At 36.2% G+C, this 19,453-nt stretch overlaps 1 protein-coding gene across 3 annotated transcripts in view; it reads left to right on the top strand.

Moving 5' to 3' along the window:
* LOC123553874 (E3 ubiquitin-protein ligase TRIP12-like) overlaps positions 1 to 19,453 on the top strand; it is a 66,111-nt gene that overhangs the window by 27,618 nt on the left and 19,040 nt on the right. For 2 of the 3 annotated variants that reach the window (XR_008371810.1, XM_045343583.2), the window contains exons 16-34: positions 301 to 466; positions 914 to 1,041; positions 3,247 to 3,353; positions 3,905 to 4,023; positions 5,045 to 5,288; positions 5,523 to 5,787; positions 6,171 to 6,246; positions 6,498 to 6,607; positions 7,638 to 7,823; positions 8,206 to 8,409; positions 10,648 to 10,779; positions 11,086 to 11,145; positions 11,536 to 11,738; positions 12,575 to 12,690; positions 13,521 to 13,696; positions 14,266 to 14,414; positions 15,352 to 15,505; positions 15,781 to 15,879; positions 19,247 to 19,361. Coding sequence is in view for 2 of the 3 variants with exons in the window: in XM_045343583.2 (XP_045199518.2) it covers positions 301 to 466; positions 914 to 1,041; positions 3,247 to 3,353; positions 3,905 to 4,023; positions 5,045 to 5,288; positions 5,523 to 5,787; positions 6,171 to 6,246; positions 6,498 to 6,607; positions 7,638 to 7,823; positions 8,206 to 8,409; positions 10,648 to 10,779; positions 11,086 to 11,145; positions 11,536 to 11,738; positions 12,575 to 12,690; positions 13,521 to 13,696; positions 14,266 to 14,414; positions 15,352 to 15,505; positions 15,781 to 15,879; positions 19,247 to 19,361 (2,809 nt within the window). In the remaining variant the exon portion in view is untranslated. The remainder of the gene's footprint in view (positions 1 to 300; positions 467 to 913; positions 1,042 to 3,246; positions 3,354 to 3,904; positions 4,024 to 5,044; positions 5,289 to 5,522; positions 5,788 to 6,170; positions 6,247 to 6,497; positions 6,608 to 7,637; positions 7,824 to 8,205; positions 8,410 to 10,647; positions 10,780 to 11,085; positions 11,146 to 11,535; positions 11,739 to 12,574; positions 12,691 to 13,520; positions 13,697 to 14,265; positions 14,415 to 15,351; positions 15,506 to 15,780; positions 15,880 to 19,246; positions 19,362 to 19,453) is intronic. The other variant, XM_045343584.2, reaches the window with a different exon arrangement.

Here is a 19,453-nt window from a genome sequence, read left to right as displayed (position 1 = left end):
ATTTACCCTTTCACTATCCATAATAGTGGTGGGGGATTTAGCTGTCTTTCAGACTGCCTTGTTTTTTTCGGTGTACTTAACTGTAAATATTTTGAAAATCTGTTATGCCTAGGGTTGTTTTCATTGATTTGTTTAAAACGTTATTTTTCTGCTATGTTTGTCATTGTGTATAAGTTTTCCTTAATGTTATACATATATGTCAATTTATAGTTAAATGGCAGTGTAGATCAAAACCATAAATTTTTTCATACCAATGAATATTATAAAAGATTTGTATACATGAACTGTTATACATGACAGGCGGCCCATCAGTCAGGTGAAGATGAAGTAAGTCTATCAACAATGGGCCGAGCGTATACAATAGACTTCAGCACAATGCAACAAATCAACGAAGACACAGGAACTGCCAGAAATGTACAAAGAAAGCCTAATCCATTTGCATCTACAAACACTCAGTCTAGCTCTGGTAAGTTCACATCACTCACTCCAGTGAAATAGATGTTTGTTCTAGGCTGACCCATCAAACTGCTATGAAATTTCACAACATCTTATTATAAGTGCTACAAATTTACACTCAGAAGGAAAATGTCCAGTATCCTTGATGAAATGAAATACATAAAATCTTATATAAATGAAATACTGAAAAAAGTGAATATACATTTAAGTATAAATTTACAGAATGTTTGTACATAACTCAATAGAAGTTTTACACTTTTTAATCTTTTGAAGCATGACTTTGTACCAAAGTGATGATATAAAAGACGGAAAAAAAACAACTTTTAATACCTGTAAAGTTAAACGAAAGGACTACATTTGCGAAATGCTTTTATTGTAAAATTTTGAAGAAGTTCTTTTTCACCATTTCACCAAATGTTATAATTATCCCACTAATTGCAGATTTCTTTCTTCACAGGTTCAAGTTCGGAGACAGACTTGGAGCGTTGTGATTCCAGAGCGGAAGTTTTAAAGGAGGATACAGATCTGGCCTCGTCCTTCATCAAAACATTGTTTTCTGTTTTGTATGAAGTTTATAGCTCATCAGTAAGTTAATACTTCCTGCCTTATTGAGTATTTTTATACGCCCGTTTGAAAAACGGGACGTATTATGGGAACGCCCCTGGCGGGCGGGCGGGGGTTGGCGGGCGGGCGTGCGTCCACAGACCTTGTCGACATATCTTCTACAGCATGAAGGATTTTGATGAAACTTGGCACAGTGTTACCATCATGAGACGGAGTGTCATGCGCAAGAACCAGGTCCCTAGGTCTAAGGTCAAGGTCACACTTGGAGGTCAAAGGTCAAATTCAAGAATGACTTTGTCGGAGCATACTTCTTCATGCATAGAGGGATTTTGATGAAAGTTGGCACAATTGTTCATCATCATGAGAAGGAATGTCATGCGCAAGAACCAGGTCCCTAGGTCTAAGGTCAAGGTCACACTTAGAGGTCAAGGATACAAGAATGAAAACTTTGTCACGGAGCATTTCTCTTCATGCATAGAGGATTTTGATATAACTTGGCACAAATGTTCACCACATGAGGCGGAGTGTCATGCGCAAGACCAGGTCTCTAGGTCTAAAGGTCAAGGTCACAACTTAGAGGTCAAAGGATACAAGAATGAAAACCTTGTCGAGCATTTCTTTATGCATAGAGGGATTTTGATATAACTTGGCACAAATGTTCACACCACAAGACGTGTGTCATGCGCAAGAACAGGTCCCTTGGTCTAGGTCAAGGGTCACACTTAGAGGCCAAAGGTCAGTTACAAGAATGACTTTGTCCGAAGCATTTCTTCTTCATGCATGGAGGGATTTTTGATGTAATTGACACAATTATACACCATCATATGGAAATGTTTATGCCATGTCCTTCTTTAGGAATTACTTCCCTTTGTTGTTACTATTAAATAGCTTATATTGTAAACTTTTCATTACTAGTCGTAGGGAAATCGAGACACTTTGCTGTAGTAACAACATAGCTTGCTACATCAATTTTGAGGTGTATTTTGACCAGTCTCTACCTGGTAAAGATTTTTGTGTGGACTTACAATTTTTTTTGATTTTTTTTTTTTTTTTTTTTTTTTTTTTTTTTTTTTTTTTTAAGATTAACTTCCCTTAGTTGTTACTATAAATAACTTATATTGTAACTTTTTTATAATTGACCGTAGGGAAAAACCAAGACCACTTTTCTGTGGTACAACATAGATGTTACTTTCCAATTTTAGGTGTATTTTAAGGTATCTGTACCTGGTAAGGAGTTTTTTTGTGGACTTAGAAAAACAAAACACTTAGTTATTACTAAACAACCACAAAATTAAAATTCCATTTGCAAATACAGGTGCTAGAGTAAAGAAATTTGCTGTGACGGGCGTATATTGTGACATTCTTGCACTCTTGTTTTCTTGTAATTTCCATTTAATTAGATTTTCTAATCATATGTGCTAAAAAAATGAAATTTAAGAATGTTCATTTCTTCCTGAGAAACTCGGACGACATGTGTGTATTTTAGGGGACCCATATTGACAGACAACATTTTCCATGTGATTACATATTCTCTACGCAATTTAGCATTCTTTGGACATATAGGTAAATACACATATGGTTTTCCATTAAAACAGAAGAACACGGAAATTACAAAGGCAGAATACATAATTTGCAGATTGTCATTATGGATCTATTACCTGAATTTTTTTTTTTTTATTACAGAAGAACAGTATTTATTTGCTTTTCATAAATCGTGCTTAAACCTCCACAGAAATATTTAAAAAAAAAACCAAGTTGCAAAAGCTATATCAGACTGTCCGAATTTGTTTGTAAAATTGTTTTAACAAAACATGTATGTATAACTGATCTATATTAAGAGTCCGGGGGGGTGGGGGGGGGGGGTTTCAGTAGCAGAGTGGTAAAGTTTGTTGACTTTGAATCACTTGCCCTTCATCGCAGTGTGTTCAAAACCATGCTTGTTTTATAGAATCCTTCCATATGAGGAAGCGATCCAGCAACCTTACAGAAGGTGGTGTTTCTGCCCAGATGAGCACATGGGTCTTCTTCGACCATGAAAAGCTCAAACATCAACTGTGTTAGTGTGACATTAAAACAACCAAACATGTGTAGTTTGTTTTGTAATATTTTCAGCTGGACTAACAATAAAGGAACAAGTGCCTCCAAACATTATTCTTGTGATATATTGTAGTGAATTTCAGCATTCTTTATTAAAATGTGTAAAATATGTGTTGTTTGATGTTTTAGGCTGGACCTACAGTACGACACAAATGTCTCCAGACGTTATTACGTATGATATATTATAGCAGTGCTGATCTCTTGAAAGATGTTCTCAAATCTCAACCAGTCTCTAGGTTAGTAGTTCTACTCAAGTGTGTTCAGAACTTTTCAAGGCTGAAATTCGATGACTTCCAGATCTAACACATTATTTCCCAATTCATAAAATACATTTCCCCAAAATTAAAAAGAAATTTTTTTCAACTGGAAACTTAAACAGTAAAATACAACATTTTCGGTGAAGAAAAAATTGTGCATTAATTTCATAAAACTAAGGGCATTGTATTTTCTACTTTCCTAACTAATATGGGACCTATAAAAGTAGTATTGTCCAATGCCCTGAGGTTTACCCAGTATTCTCCACCACATTTGCCAACATTTTTTTCTACTAGCATGTCCAACAATGGAGGTGGGCTGACCTTAGTAATTCAGGTGGTATCTGGCTGTTCCCTTGTATTTTCTGTAAAACCCTGCGTAGCTGTAGCATTTTCTCATCTGACACCTTGTGACAAAATGATTGATTGATACAGGAAATTGAACAACAAAATCAAATTACTACTGGCTTGGGGTTAATAATGCATCTGCAGATTATTTCTAGAAGATATCTTTGTAAAATATCCATTTTCAGTCATATAGCAGCCATGATGGCATCCCAGGATTTGAAAGTTGTAGTTGGTGGGATACAGATGGCTGAAACTCTGATGCAGAAACTACCAGATATATTTAATGTGTTTTTCAGACGAGAAGGTAACAAATTTAAATTGCAAAGACAGTAGAGTTGCAATAAGAATGTGTGTTGTGAATAGATGCACATAATTAGCATCTGCTAAAAATGTCAGATGAATTTTAATTAGTTTTTATGCCCCCGAAGGGAGGCATATAGTTTTTGAACCGTCGGTCTGTCTGCAATTTTCGTGTCTGGTCCATATCTTTGTCATCCATAGATGGATTTTCAAATAACTTGGCATGAATGTGTACCACAGTAAGACGACGTGTCGCGCGCAAGACCCAGGTCCGTAGCTCAAAGGTCAAGGTCACACTTAGACGTTAAAGGTCATTTTTCATGATAGTTGGGCGTGTCCGGTCCATATCTTTGTCATCCATGGATGGATTTTCAAATAACTTGGCATGATTGTGAACCACAGTAAGACGATGTGTCGCGCGCAAGACCCAGGTCCGTTGCTCAAAGTTCAAGGTCACACTTAGACGTTAAAGGTCATATTTCATGATAGTGCATTGATGGGCGTGTCCGGTCCATATCTTTGTCATTTTAAAATAACTACGCATGAATGTGTGGCACAGTAAGACGACGTGTCGCACGCAAGACCCAGGTCCGTAGGTCAAAGGTCCTAAACTCTAACATCGGCCATAACTATTCATTCAAAGTGCCATCGGGGGCGTGTGTCATCCTATGGAGACAGCTCTTGTTTGCCCTATATCTAAATTTTCACATTCAAAGCTGTAGATTAAGCTTTTACAGGGTGTTTTAAATGTGTACTATTAAACAGTGTTAAATATTTTAAGTTTTGACACTTCAGACTGTAATAAAAATGAAGAATGAAAGCCAACACTAACTAGTACTAGTAAAAGAGAGAAAAAATGTCCAGTATTAATATTATTTCAATGGAAGTACCAATATATAACTTTTTTTCGTTAGTTGAATGACTTAAGCATTAGCTCATAGTGTTGGATTTATAATGTATGTTCAAATGAAAACATAAATACATAAATGCAAGTATTGATAAAGAAAAATGTTGATTTGTTACAGGTGTTATGCATCAGATGAAGAAATTAAGCGAGATTGACCCTCAAGCTGTGACCCCAGTTAAGCCCCCTCAGCCCCAGCAGTCCCCTCTCAGCTCTGGTTCCCTGGTTAGCATCAGCAGTAGTGGAACCAGCTGTAGTGCAGGGTCAGCAGAAGCAGATAAGAAAGAGCTGGACATGTGTTTAAGTCTGGCAGAGGGTTCGTCAAGTACGTCTACAGATGATCACGAAACTGGTGCTACTCAAATGTAAGATATTTTTTTGTTGCATAATACGAAATTATCATAGTTTTCAAAAACTTGTACACAGTCCCATCAAAGTTTCGTTAAGATATAGCTGAAATCGATACCTATTAGCTATAAACTGCAAATTTGACCTGAAGTCAGCTGTACTTTACGGCATATTTTTATTAACTGGGCTATTATAAAGTAATACATAACTAAAGAATGTTACACCTGTATATTAACATTTGTAATGTACAGGAGACTCAGTGATGTTCTGAAACGAAAGAAACCTCCAAAACGACCTGCGAGAAAAAATAACAAGAATGATGACAGTCCAGAAGTAGATAAAAAAGCATTAGGTGTTGGTCGATCAAGTCGTAGTAAAGGCTCGTCGAAGGAGAAGAGTAGCAGTAGTTCATCATCCAAAATGTCTTTCTTGCCGAGTTTGAACCCACGAAGCTGGGGAAAGCTTGGTAGTTCATCATCGTCATCATCATCCTCAGATAGACCTCTCCTATCCAAGGTTTGAACATACAGATAATGATTATTGAAACAAAAATTCTTATCTGTATGAAAATGATTCCAGAAATTTTTGCTTAAGACTTCCTGTGAATATCGACCACCTTGCTATAAAAGTCACAAGTTTAAATTCCATTGAAACATGTACATTGTATTTTAGCTTGTGAATTCAAAAGATTTTGTTTTCTTTACAAGGCATGCTTTAATTGTTAAAATTGGAAGATAAAAAAAGAAGAAAAGAATGAACTTTAGCATACTGTTGTGAATTTAAAATCCAGGAATAAGATTTACTTGAAGTAGAGGTTTAGGCCAAAATCATGAAATTTTTTACCTGTAAATTTGAATGATTTACATTTAACTAATTTCTTTTTTTGTGTGTGTTTTCAGTATTCTAGTCTCAAACCTGTTCAACCTGCTTTACCAAACAATAAAGACAAGATTAAAACTTGGATAAAAGAGCAAGGTAAGAGGATGCTGTGGTAGTAGTGGTCATGAGTTTGATCCCTGTGCAAGGTTTATGGTCTCTGTGCCAATTTGGCAGAAGATAAAAATCTGAAGTTGGTCATCTACTTTTGATTAATGTTTGGAAGTTAAGAAATTCTTACGGAGAATAGTCACCGGTTCTGCCATTACATAACCAAAATATTGCTGAAAAAAAAAAAGATGGAACAAAATTGAAGTTGCGATAATACCCAGTGTTTGTCTGTTTTTCAGCCACAAGGTTCTTAGAGCAGTATTTCTCAGAAGAGGCCCAGCCTGGCAGTCATCCGGCTCTGTCAACATTGAACAAACTGTGTACAGCTACAGAGAATCTCAGTCTGGAGGTATGTACTGGTTTCTCCATCATGGTTTGGCCTCAGTGGGGGGTTGGTTATAGGCTTTGATTTCTATTTACTAGTCATTGGTTTCATAACCCCACTTTTGAAGTGGTTTTGTCATGTGAGGTAGCTATACTGCTGGCTTTCAGAATAACATTGCTTCTACCCAGGTGAATGGAATAGTATGCTGGTGATCATCCAGGTCTTCTGCCAACACTGTATTTGAAAAGTTTCTGTTTGACCAAAATTTTGTCTGTGAGACAAAACCAAATAGAACTACGGCTAATCCTTGAGATATAGTCAAGTTTATTCATGTGAGTGGTACCTGTATTCATCAGTTTAAAGTCTGAAACTTATACTTAAAAATGGCAACTATTCAAATTTTCCATAGCTTTGTCTGTAGCATTTTTGTGCTGCTGAAATTTGGATGTATCATCATATCTGCAGAGTGAAGATTCTTGCAAAGTTTCCTTGCAATCTGTGCATATTTGACAATGCCAGAGCAAAATGAAAATTCAGCGTTTTAAAGTCTTGTTTCAGACATAATACCTTGTTAAATATGGAAGAATTTTGAAGAAAGGATAATCATATTTGAATCACTATTGAGTGATTTTGTGGAAAAATGTGGTATTGATGCACTAGGTGGAATCTGGTGTTGGAACACATGGTTGTGCAGCTATCACTATATCCACTAGCCAAAACATGTTTATGTATTTATTTTGCAAGTTGAATCAAGTACAGTCTTGTTCATTTACACAATTTAATGAAGAGTACATGAAAATTTGGATAATATTTGAAGTGGATTTATTTTCATTTACATTTGAAACCATTGAGTTCTTAAAAATATAATACAAGTATTATCTCTTCAAGCAACAAGATATAAAGTATGAATGCTTAATAGTTTGAACTCCGTGTGCCAAACATGAGGGACCAGAAGTTTATTAAACCTAAGATGTATAGAAATATATCTAACATTTACTGAAAGGGGGACTTTACATAAATTCCATTTCATGTGTTTATTGCCTGCCTGTTTCAGGATGATGTAGGAATGGAAGCATTACTGGATATATCTGTGATAATGAAAGATAGTGACGTTTCTCCTTTCGAGGTGATACACAGTGGGCTTGTGAAGAAGTTGCTGCTTTATTTAACATCAATGGAAGGGACGGTTCCTCGAGATGTCAGAATTAGACGGTTTCTTCATGTCTTCCTTAATTGTCCTGTAAGTTTCACAGCTTGTAGAAAATAGAGTAATAGCTTACAGTGATTATTTAGAGAGAACATGCCCTACATGCTATTCGTCAGAGTGTGAGGGCCTCTGAGGCTTAGTGTGTTAGACTGACTTGAAATCACTTGCCCCTCAGTGCTGTGGGTTCAAAACTCCACTTTGTATCTAGAAATGTTTTATGTGAGGAAGCTGGTTTGTTAAAGGTCAGTAGTTCTACCCAGGTGCTGGTCCTAGCCTAGGGGACACATTATTGTCTTTGTTCAGCATAAAAGCTAGAGCACCTTTATTTCACATAGATTGTATTGTGAATTCATCTGTAGACTTGATTTATATTTTGTGTATGGAAGTTAATATGGTGTATATATATACATTCTAGTCTCCAGATATTGTGCATCTGAAGGAGATCAACATGCCTGACAGTGAGGTGCCGTGTTCTATGTTACCCCTTGTACAGAAGTTAATGGCTTGTTTACACCAGCTGGAACAATTCCAAGTCAAAGTTCATGACCTACCTGGTGGCAATTCTTCAACTGGGAGAGGCTCAAATGCTCTCAAGTTCTTTAACACACATCAGCTTAAGGTATATTTTCTAGGGTTTTTTATATACTGTTTTGCATGATAAATTTGACACTCGGTCACAGATTGGTGCCTGTGTTTTACTCATCTGTGTAAATATTTCACAGTTCTACATATCAAAACAAACTTCAGCTCTGTGCTCAGTGATGCCACTAAAGATATATATTGAAACTAGACATGAGCTGTAAATAGACCTCCTTGCATTACAGGAGTAGATAAAACCAACACCTGATTTTGTTCATAGAGAAATAACAAAAACCTGATGAATACTGTATAAGTGGATATATCCGCGGATCGAAAAGTTAGCAAATTCGGAATTCCAGACATTTTGCCTGCGGAAATGTTAACGAATTCCCAATTTCTAACTTGTGTAATAATAGCACTTCATAAGAATCACTAATGTTTCTGTCGTAATAATTACATTTTTGCTGTATGACAGCATTATTTTCCCTTATATGGAGCTAGTGAGGGAAAATCATCCAGTTGAAAGATATGGTCATTTATCCCTTTTTTTGAAAATCATAAAATCATTAATAAAGTCAGTATGTTTTCTCCCTTCCATACTTGCCTATGTTCAGTTTATAGTAATTAGCTTTTCTAGTTTTGTATCTGTCAACAAATGAACAATTTCTCTAGTTTACTACCAGTGTTTTTATCAAGGATTTGATATTTAGGCTTGAGAAAATGTTAGCAAATTTTGTCAGTTTGCGAAATTCGCCAATATTTTCACCATGCTAACTTAACCACTTACACAGTAATTAGTGTTAAAACATCATCAAATGTTGATTGTGGTTTCATGTATATTTGAACTCTGTAATTCAGTGTTTTTATGCCCCCGAAGGGAGGCATATTAGTTTTCAACTGTCCGTTTGTTCGTTCGTCACAACGTTAACTTTTTGCATGAAGGCACTTTACTCGCGAACCACTGCACCCAGGACCTTCAAATTTCACTTGCTGATAGTACTTATTGACTACACGACCCCTACTGACTTTGGGGTCACCAGGTCAAAGGTCAAGGTCACAGGGGCCAATGTTAACTTTTTGCATGAAGGCACTTTAACTGTGAACCACTGCACCCAGGACCTTCAAACTTCACATGCTGATAGTACTTATTGAGTACACGACCCCTACTGACTTTGGGGTCACCAGGTCAAAGTCACAGGGGCCATGTTAACTTTTTGCATGAAGGCACTTTACTCGCGAACCACTGCACCCAGGACCTTCAGACTTCACATGCTGATAGTGCTGATAGTACTTATTGAGTACATGACCACTGCTGACTTTTGGGTCACCAGGTCAAAGGTCAAGGTCACGGGGGCCAATGTTAACTTTTTGCATGAAGGCACTTCACTTGCGAACCACTGCACCCAGGACCCTCAGACTTCACATACTGATAGTACTTATTGAGTACACGACCCCTACTGACTTTGGGGTCAACAGGTCAAGGTCACCAGGTCAAAGGTCAAGGCGCTGCGGGGGCATTTGTCACCATTAGTGACAGCTCTTATTACTTGTAAGGTTAGCATAGTTATAAACTTGCAAAGACTTGGCCAGGTAACTGTGTTATATGGGAAAACACGAGCGAATATCTAATTAGATTTCATAGGTATCAGTTGAAGCATGCCTTTGCTTGTTTCTTACCCCTTTGTTGCAGAGTGTGAAATACGTATGTTTTAGAAACCTCTTGTTGCCCTCACAGGACAGTAACTGTTGTTTGCTACGTGCTTTTGAAGCAGAATTCGCTTGGACGTTTTGACAAAGAATTTTGTAAACAAAAATTTAGAGTCATTGTAAATATATTAAATACATACTGACTTTGACAAGATTGTTAGTACTGTTTCTGACTGATTGTGAACTTGATCTTTAACAGATAATTTGTTTGTTTCAATTACGAAATGTCAGTGTTATCTGTATGGTGATATTATTTCTCCAGTTGGTAGAATCAAATTAACTTTGTATATAGATATGGTTGAAAGGGAATTTCTGTAGAGAACAGGAAGCACAGTAATTTATAGAGATTTATTCCTTCGAAGGGCAAAGCTTTTATGAAGTTATTTGAATAAATGTTTGTTTGGAATAAGATTATTGCTTGTATCAGTAATCACGTCAAACACAAGTTGATACAGATAGTTTTCAGATATGGATGCAGTTGCAACTTTTTATCTTTGCTGTATTATACTTTATTATTAAATGTACTGCTACAGTAAATGTTTATTAAAAAAGAAATAATTTGCCATTTTAGTGTTTGCTGCAAAAGCACCCATCTTGCAATACATTGAAACAGTGGAAAGGAGGTCCGGTGAAGATAGATCCTCTTGCACTTGTTCAAGCTATAGAAAGGTACCTGATCATGAGAGGCTATGGTAGACAAAAGGTATGTACCATTTTATATTGTACCGCTCAGAAATTGGGAGATTTGATCTTGCATTCTCAGTATATTTTTAACATGTTGTTTGTTGAACTTGTTCATTGTCTTGGCGAAACAGGTTGTTTGGTTTGAAGATACTATACTTGCTAATGTTTATTATATTTTGCTCTTTGACTGTTTCAAATCACAGTTCTATGACTTAACATAAATTGTTGCAAATTGTATTTTTGGTGTAGTTTTAGTAAAAGCTACAAATTCCTTCATTTAATTTTTGTTTGCATCTGTAATATAGGGTTATTACTGTAATTCCAGGATGCTGATGATGATGGTAGTGATGATGACAACTCTGACGAAGATCTGGATGATACTATGGTATATATATCTTTATAGTCTTGTTTATGATGACGTTGTTTACCCACAGTATTGGACATATTCCCTCTTCCCCTCTTAAAATGGTTGGTGCGACTGTGTGCCCTACAACAGATACAAATCTACCAGTGCATTGTGTTTGATATCAACTGGCTGTTGAAGTTAGAAGTTTATAAGTTCCATATGAAAACAATTATTTGATTTATTTTTTGTCACATGTCCAATCTGTCTATATGAAAACGGCCTACAGCATGATACTCCATAGTCATAAGTCTGTGAAGTGTTGTGTATTGCGTCTACTGCTGCAAGTTGACACCATCTTTATAACATTGAAAAAATATTCAAGAGATGCTTAAACTGACATCAGCTCTAATTTGTATACCTATGTTCCAGGCTGCTGTGTTTATTAGCCAAGGTCAAGCACGGCACAGACTGGAGTTTCTGATCGGAGATAGGGTGTTGCCATATAACATGACTGTGTACCAGGCAATAAAACAATACAGTAACTGTCCTGACAGGGAGGGTAGTGAGACAGATACAGATACAGAAAATCCTGTTGGTCACGCTAGTATCTGGGTCCAGACACATACAATTTGGTAAGTTGGTTTGTTTATCAGTATATATATAAATTACATAGATATCTCAAGTTTTTAGAGTGAAAATAAATTTACATCCGAATTTTTCACAGCGAAAATAAATTTACACCTGATTTTTTTATAGTGAAAATAAATTTACATTTCAATTTTTTTTAAGCGAGAATAAATTTACATGTACATCTAAATTTTTAGAGCGAAAATAAAATAAATTTTCATTTCAATTTTTTTAAATGAGAATAAATTTACATGTACATCTAAATTTTTAGAGCGAAAATGAAATAAATTTACATTTGATTTTTTTAGAGTAAAGTTTTATGAAATAAACTTTCCTTGACTTTGAAAGTTGTAACATGTAAATTATAGTCCTGTCCATCATATACATGAAGAAAACATCTAGGTGAGCTGATCTGAAATTTTGTAAAGATATTTGGTTTCCTTTACATTTGAAACTGTTGTAGTTCTTAAAAACTTTGATAAAAAATGGGAAACATGAATACTGGTTTTGGCAGTATGGAAACCAGACATTGAAAGAAAATTATTGCCATTTTGCATTGTTTTATGTCTGATAACAGTGACCGACAAGTCATCTAGGGTCTTACAAGTGTTTTTATCAGTGGACTATGGGTTATACCTTAAGTATCACTTATCCCAAAATAGATTGTCAGATATTTCAATTGATGGACCAGCTGGCTTGCAGAAAGATAGCCTTGAATGTTCCATCCAGGTGCCAGTCTGTGCTTGAAATAATGCCTTAATGGGCACCTTAGGTTTTCCTCCATCATAACTGCTAGAAGTTTGCTATATTAGTTATATCATATACTTACCTTGTTTACTAGGTACCGTCCAGCCCCAGAGTCCGATGAGTCCGTTGTTACAAGTCCCAAGAAAACAAAATCAGAAACTAAAGCAGCAAAATCAAGTCATAAAAGAAAATCAGAAGATTTGTGGACTGGTAAGTGTTGATAACATGTTTCTTTTGGAAGGCTTTAGCTTTTGGAGCATTATTTTCTATTTATATAATTTACACTTGTATTGTTCTTAATGTTTGTTCTGTACAACTTTAGTCTTAAAACTTCTGAGCAGTAGCTACTGGTCATATATAAAATGTATCTATGAAAATTGTTTCTACATACTGCTTCTGCTTCTCAGAAAGAAGCTGATTTGTATAAGGAAAGATGGCTTGTACAAGATATACATTAAAGCTCACCCAGTAAACTTAATACTTTACTTGCACAAACTTAATAGTTGAAATGTTCTCAGAAAGGTCTTGTCTATTATTTTTTTCCACAAAATGTTGAATTTGGGACTTCCTTTCACTTCTGTTTAAATATGCACATTCTTATTGATTTGTCGAATGTTATGTAATCTTGGTTCACAACTCTTAAGTTCGATAGGATAAGAGTATAATTAGGTTTGTGTTAACTCGTCATAATCTAGTAATACTTTTGTCCTTGAATACTCCAGTATCTACGTTAGGACATGATTTCAGCTGCAGTAGATAATCAGACAATGTGCAGATAGTTGCAAGACTTCTTTGAACATTTTAAATTGGCAAATTGATGTTTCAGAGAACAGGTTAATATAAGTAAGAAATCAAGGAATACTTACTACTAAGGTTAAGTGACCATTGTATTTATCAGAAATGATGTTTATAATCAATAATTAACTGCGTGAAAATTACAATAAAGAAAAGGTGACAGTGTAAATATTTTTTTCATGAGAAGTTTTATACTTTGCAAATATTACATTTTGGTCTAATGTCATCCATAAACTGGCTATTAGAGTCAGAGTTTTCTATTTCTGCAGATGGAAGTTGTCCTGTGATAGTTCCAGCACTGAATGCTTACTTGACAGAAAAACTGCCGGCGTTTGTAACAGTGCAAGATGCTTCCCTTGAAGTTATAGCCTTACTGAGGATACTACATGCATTTAATAGATACTGGTCCACTGTTTATGAGGTGAGGATGAGGTTTATTGATGGCATCTTAGTTGGTGAAGTGGTTAAGCTGGCTGGCTTAATTACTCACCAATTACTGTTGTGCATTTCAAACCTGTCTTAAGTGTGTAAAATTCATTTATAAGAAAGCTACCCAGTTGGCATGTTCCCAATTGATAGTTCTGACCAGGTGCTGGCCTTTCCCTGAAATATTGCTTTAAGGTCTTGATGTTTAAGGTGGAAAGTCACTATATGGTGTGAATTTTGATGACAATGCTTCAAACCCAACAAAACATGACATTCCTCAATTCTATACATGTAGGTTTTAGTTTGCAAATTTAATTGCAAGTGATAATTTATAGATTTATTCTGTTTAAAGCAGATGTCTATATTTATATACAAAGTACCAGTACAAAGTGACAGTATGTCTTCATTTGTAATAACAAGATATATACATTTTCTTGTGAATATTCATGTTTGTGACAAAGTGGAAAAGCAAAAAAATAGCCCAATTCAGCTGACTAGGTGGTTTTTTAATTGATGTGCATTCTTTGCACTTAAACCTTCAGAAAAAATTACTTTATGTTTTAGGTGCCGTCATATTACGCAAAGCCCATTTTGTCAAAATCTGAGTTTATCAGTTCAAAACTGATGGCGAAGGCAAACAGGCAGCTACAGGATCCTCTGGTAATAATGACAGGAAATTTACCAACTTGGCTGGCTGAAATAGCAGCTGCTGCGTAAGTTACTCTTTTTATTTTCTACTAATATACCAGGGTAGCCGAATAGACCACTTGGTCATGTCTTCTTTCTTACTGATAATATATCACAGTAGCTGAAAAGAACACTAGTCCAAGATTTGATAGTGAAGACCCTGTTTTTGTTGCTTGACCTATGTTTTGACTGTGTCAGAAATATTTTGCCGACATAGTGGTGTAGGTAAAGGACAAGACTATGAATTGAGAGATTATGAGCTCGTACTCTGGGACAAGCACACAAAAAATGTTCTTCGTCACAACTTGACAGAAGTCAACTTGTGTGAATTGACTTTTCAGCTCCCTCATGATCCATGTGGGAGAAGTTGTCTTTACTTGTAATGAACAAGTCTGCACCATTGAATAGTTTAGAAATGCCAAATAGATTAACAAAATTTTGTTAAATTACTGAAGTAATATTGTAAAATGGTGATAAAGCCAGATGAAATAATACTAAATGAATATTTCTGATGAGAAGTTGTCAGTTATTTGCTGTTAGCAAAAATGGATATATTATGTAGGTAAACTAATGGTCAGTAGAAATAGATCAGAAGAAAACATAACTTTCATAAAGTATTTAATTATTTGTGTTATGGAGATGATGGGAACTCACAAGTGAACTTACGTACTGTCAGCATGTTTAGTTAAATCTCCTGTTAAAGTTGTTTACTCGGCCAAATGGTCAAGAAAGCTGACTTTGAATCAATAGCCCCTCACCACTGTTGATTGAAGCCTTGGTGAGGAAGCAGTCCAGCTGGATTTTGGAAGATTGATGGTTTTACCCAGGTTATCATCTGTACCTGAAACAATGTCTGGAGGGGCATCTGGGGTCTTCATCTTTAATGTTTGAATTATTCTAGGACCTGAACTCTACAAAACAAGTAATATTTAACATAAATGTTTTATGTGTTTGCAATTACAGACCATTCCTGTTCCCATTTGACACTCGTCAGTTGCTGTTCTATGCAACCACCTTTGACAGAGATAGAGCCCTGTTGAGGTTACAGGATAACTCTGTAGACACCACTGCCAATGACTCAAGTGACAGAGTCGCCCCTAGATTAGATAAACGCAAGGTAAATAATAAATAACAGAGAAAGAGGCTTGTACTTAGGTTTTTCTTGATGTACATTTTTAATCATCATTTTAAAGGAAATAACTGGAAAAATTATATTAAGGCATTGTTTTGAGAATTCCACAGATTTTATGCTAAAAATGACAATCAGTCCTGACCTAGCCTATTCTTTTTTCTGCTGTAGGTCTGCACTTATGTCTAGCAGTTAATAGCCTTGTAGTATTTTTTGTCTGCCATGTAGTATTAAATTCTCAAATAAATCTGTGTTTATTTTAGCGTATGGTCAGTAGAACAGATTTGCTCAAACAAGCTGAGAAGGTGATGGAAGACTTGGCCAGCTCAAGGGCCATGTTAGAAATACAGTATGAAAATGAGGTATAGTATCTATCTCTATAACTCTAGTATAACTTAGAATGTAAAGTTTGAGAGGAAAGCTATTTGGAGACCTTGAAACCAGATGCCCGGAATGTCAATCAATTGCTATGCCAGTAACAGCTTGTCATTTTCCATCAAGGGCAATGAATTTGGAATCTTGAATACGAAATCAAGATTTTGTCAATGGTCATTAGTGGGTGATTGTACTTGGCAATATATAACTGCTAAACATTATAGCACTGGATCAAGTAAAACAATGACAAGAGAAATCAGAATGTAAATTTAAGACATGCATCAAGGTTCTCTGCTTAGGTTTACCTAAGTGGGGAAGGGTGCGGTCACGACATTTTGTTTAAATAAGGCTGTTATGGTTTTTAGCTCACCTGTCACAAAGTGACAAGGTGAGCTTTTGTGATCGCGCGGTGTCCGTCGTCCGTCCGTCCGTCCGTGCGTGCGTGCGTCAGTCCGTAAACTTTTGCTTGTGACCACTCTAGAGGTCACATTTTTCATGGGATCTTTATGAAAGTTGGTCAGAATGTTCAACTTGATGATATCTAGGTCAAGTTCGAAACTGGGTCACGTGCCGTCAAAAACTAGGTCAGTAGGTCTAAAAATAGAAAAACCTTGTGACCTCTCTAGAGGCCATATATTTCACAAGATCTTCATGAAAATTGGTCAGAACCTTCACCTTGATGATATCTAGGTCAAGTTCGAAACTGGGTCACGTGCCATCAAAAACTAGGTCAGTAGGTCAAATAATAGAAAAACCTTGTGACCGCTCTAAAGGCCATATTTTTCATGGGGTCTGTATGAAAGTTGGTCTGAATGTTCATCTTGATGATATCTAGGTCGAGTTCGAAACTGGGTCACGTGCGGTCAAAAACTAGGTCAGTAGGTCTAAAAATAGAAAAACCTTGTGACCTCTCTAGAGGCCATATATTTCATGAGATCTTCATGAAAATTGGTCAGAATGTTCACCTTGATGATATCTAGGTCAAGTTCGAAAGTGGGTCACGTGCCTTCAAAAACTAGGTCAGTAGGTCAAATAATAGAAAAACCTTGTGACCTCTCTAGAGGCCATATTTTTCATGGGATCTGTATGAAAGTTGGTCTGAATGTTCATCTTGATGATATCTAGGTCAAGTTCGAAAGTGGGTCACGTGCCCTCAAAAACTAGGTCAGTAGGTCAAATAATAGAAAAACCTTGTGACCTCTCTAGAGGCCATATTTTTCATGGGATCTGTATGAAAGTTGGTCTGAATGTTCATCTTGATGATATCTAGGTCAAGTTTGAAAGTGGGTCACATGCCATCAAAAACTAGGTCAGTAGGTCAAATAATAGAAAAACCTTGTGACCTCTCTAAAGGCCATATATTTCATGGGATCTGTATGAAAGTCGGTCTGAATGTTCATCTTGATGACATCTAGGTCAAGTTCGAAAGTGGGTCACGTGCCGTCAAAAACTAGGTCAGTAGGTCAAATAATAGAAAAACCTTGTGACCTCTCTAAAGGCCATATTTTTCATGGGATCTGTATGAAAGTTGGTCTGAATGTTCATCTTGATGACATCTAGGTCAAGTTCGAAAGTGGGTCACGTGCCTTCAAAAACTAGGTCAGTAGGTCAAATAATAGAAAAACCTTGTGTCCTCTCTAAAGGCCATATTTTTCATGGGATCTATATGAAAGTTGGTCTGAATGTTCATCTTGATGATATCTAGGTCAAGTTCGAAACAGGGTCATGTGCGGTCAAAAACTAGGTCAGTAGGTCTAAAAATAGAAAAACCTTGTGACCTCTCTAGAGGCCATACTTGTGAATGGATCTCCATAAAAATTGGTCAGAATGTTCATCTTGATGATATCTAAGTCAAGTTTAAAAGTGGGTCACGTGCCATCAAAAAGTAGGTCAGTAGGTCAAATAATGAAAAAACGTTGTGACCTCTCTAGAGGCCATATTTTTCATGGGATCTGTATGAAAGTTGGTCTGAATGTTTATCTTGATGATATATAGGTCAAGTTTGAAACTGGGTCAACTGCGATCAAAGCTAGGTCAGTAGGTCTTGAAATAGAAAAACCTTGTGACCTCTCTAGAGGCCATACCCTTGAATGGATCTTCATGAAAATTGGTCAGAATGTTCACCTTGATGATATCTAGGTCAAGTTTGAAACTGGGTCACGTGCCATAAAAAACTAGGTCAGTAGGTCAAATAATAAAAAAACCTTGTGACCTCTCTAGAGGCCATACCTTTCATGGGATCTGTATGAAAGTTGGTCTGAATGTTCATCTTGATGATATCTAGGTCAGGTTTGAAACTGGGTCAACTGCGGTCAAAAGTAGGTCAGTAGGTCTAAAATTAGAAAAAAAAATTGACCTCTCTAGAGGCCATATTTTTCAATGGATCTTCATTAAAATTGATCTGAATGTTCACCTTGATGATATCTAGGTCAGTTTCGAAACTGGGTCACGTGCGGTCAAAAACTAGGCCAGTAGGTATAAAAATAGAAAAACCTTGTGACCTCTCTAGAGGCCATATTTTTCATGAGATCTTCATGAAAATTAGTGATAATGTTCACCTTGATATTTAGGTAAAGTTCAAAACAGGGTCACGTACCTTTGAAAACTAGGTCAATAGGTCAAATAATAGAAAAACCTTGTGACCTCTCTAGAGACCATATTTTTCAATGGATCTTCATGAAAATTGGTCAGAATTTTTATCTTGATAATATCTAGGTCAGGTTCAAAACTGGGTCACATGAGCTCAAAAACTAGGTCACTATGTCAAATAATAGAAAAAACGACGTCATACTCAAAACTGGGTCATGTGGGAAGAGGTGAGCGATTCAGGACCATCATGGTCCTCTTGTTATTATTGTCGTTATTATTACTATTATTATTATTATTATTACAACGCTATTGAATATGTCATTGTATAGAAATAGGCGTTTAATCAAATTATTCAGTTTTGGTTTAGGTTTGCTGACTTCAAATCACTTGCCACTCACTGATGTTGGTTTGAACCCTAGCTTAGGCTGTAAAATTGTTGTAAGGGAGCCATTCAGTTGGCTTTATGAAAGTTGGTGGTATTACCAAAGTACCCGCCCATGCCTCAAACAATGCCTATTAGAAGGTGGAAAAGCTGTGTCATTGTGACTAGAAATTCAACAAAAAAAGGATGCATCATAATTTTATATGAAATACATCTGTTGTGCTTAAAGTACTCAAGTAAGTGTTTTGAGTGTTAACATTTTAAATGTACCCAAGCAATTTTGGCATGTATTTCATACCCCCATGACAAGAGATCTTGATTCATCCCTTGATATGCAGTTGAACTATAGTTAAATGTTTTTTTTTTTTTTTTTGCTTTTACAGGTTGGTACTGGGTTAGGACCAACTTTAGAGTTCTACGCCTTGGTGTCACGAGATCTTCAGAGAGCAGACTTGGAGCTATGGAGAGGAGATGCAGTGGTTGAAAAAGATTCTTCAGGTATTCTGTTAAAATCATTTGCTGGTGTCTTCTACAGGGAGTTTACAGATTTTATGAATTCATATTTATGCATGTAGAGTGTAGTAGTAGAG

The sequence above is a fragment of the Mercenaria mercenaria genome, chromosome 7, assembly GCF_021730395.1.
Source record: "Mercenaria mercenaria strain notata chromosome 7, MADL_Memer_1, whole genome shotgun sequence".
In the NCBI taxonomy this organism is placed as follows: domain Eukaryota; kingdom Metazoa; phylum Mollusca; class Bivalvia; order Venerida; family Veneridae; genus Mercenaria; species Mercenaria mercenaria.
This window is presented reverse-complemented; position numbering and strand designations above follow the sequence as displayed.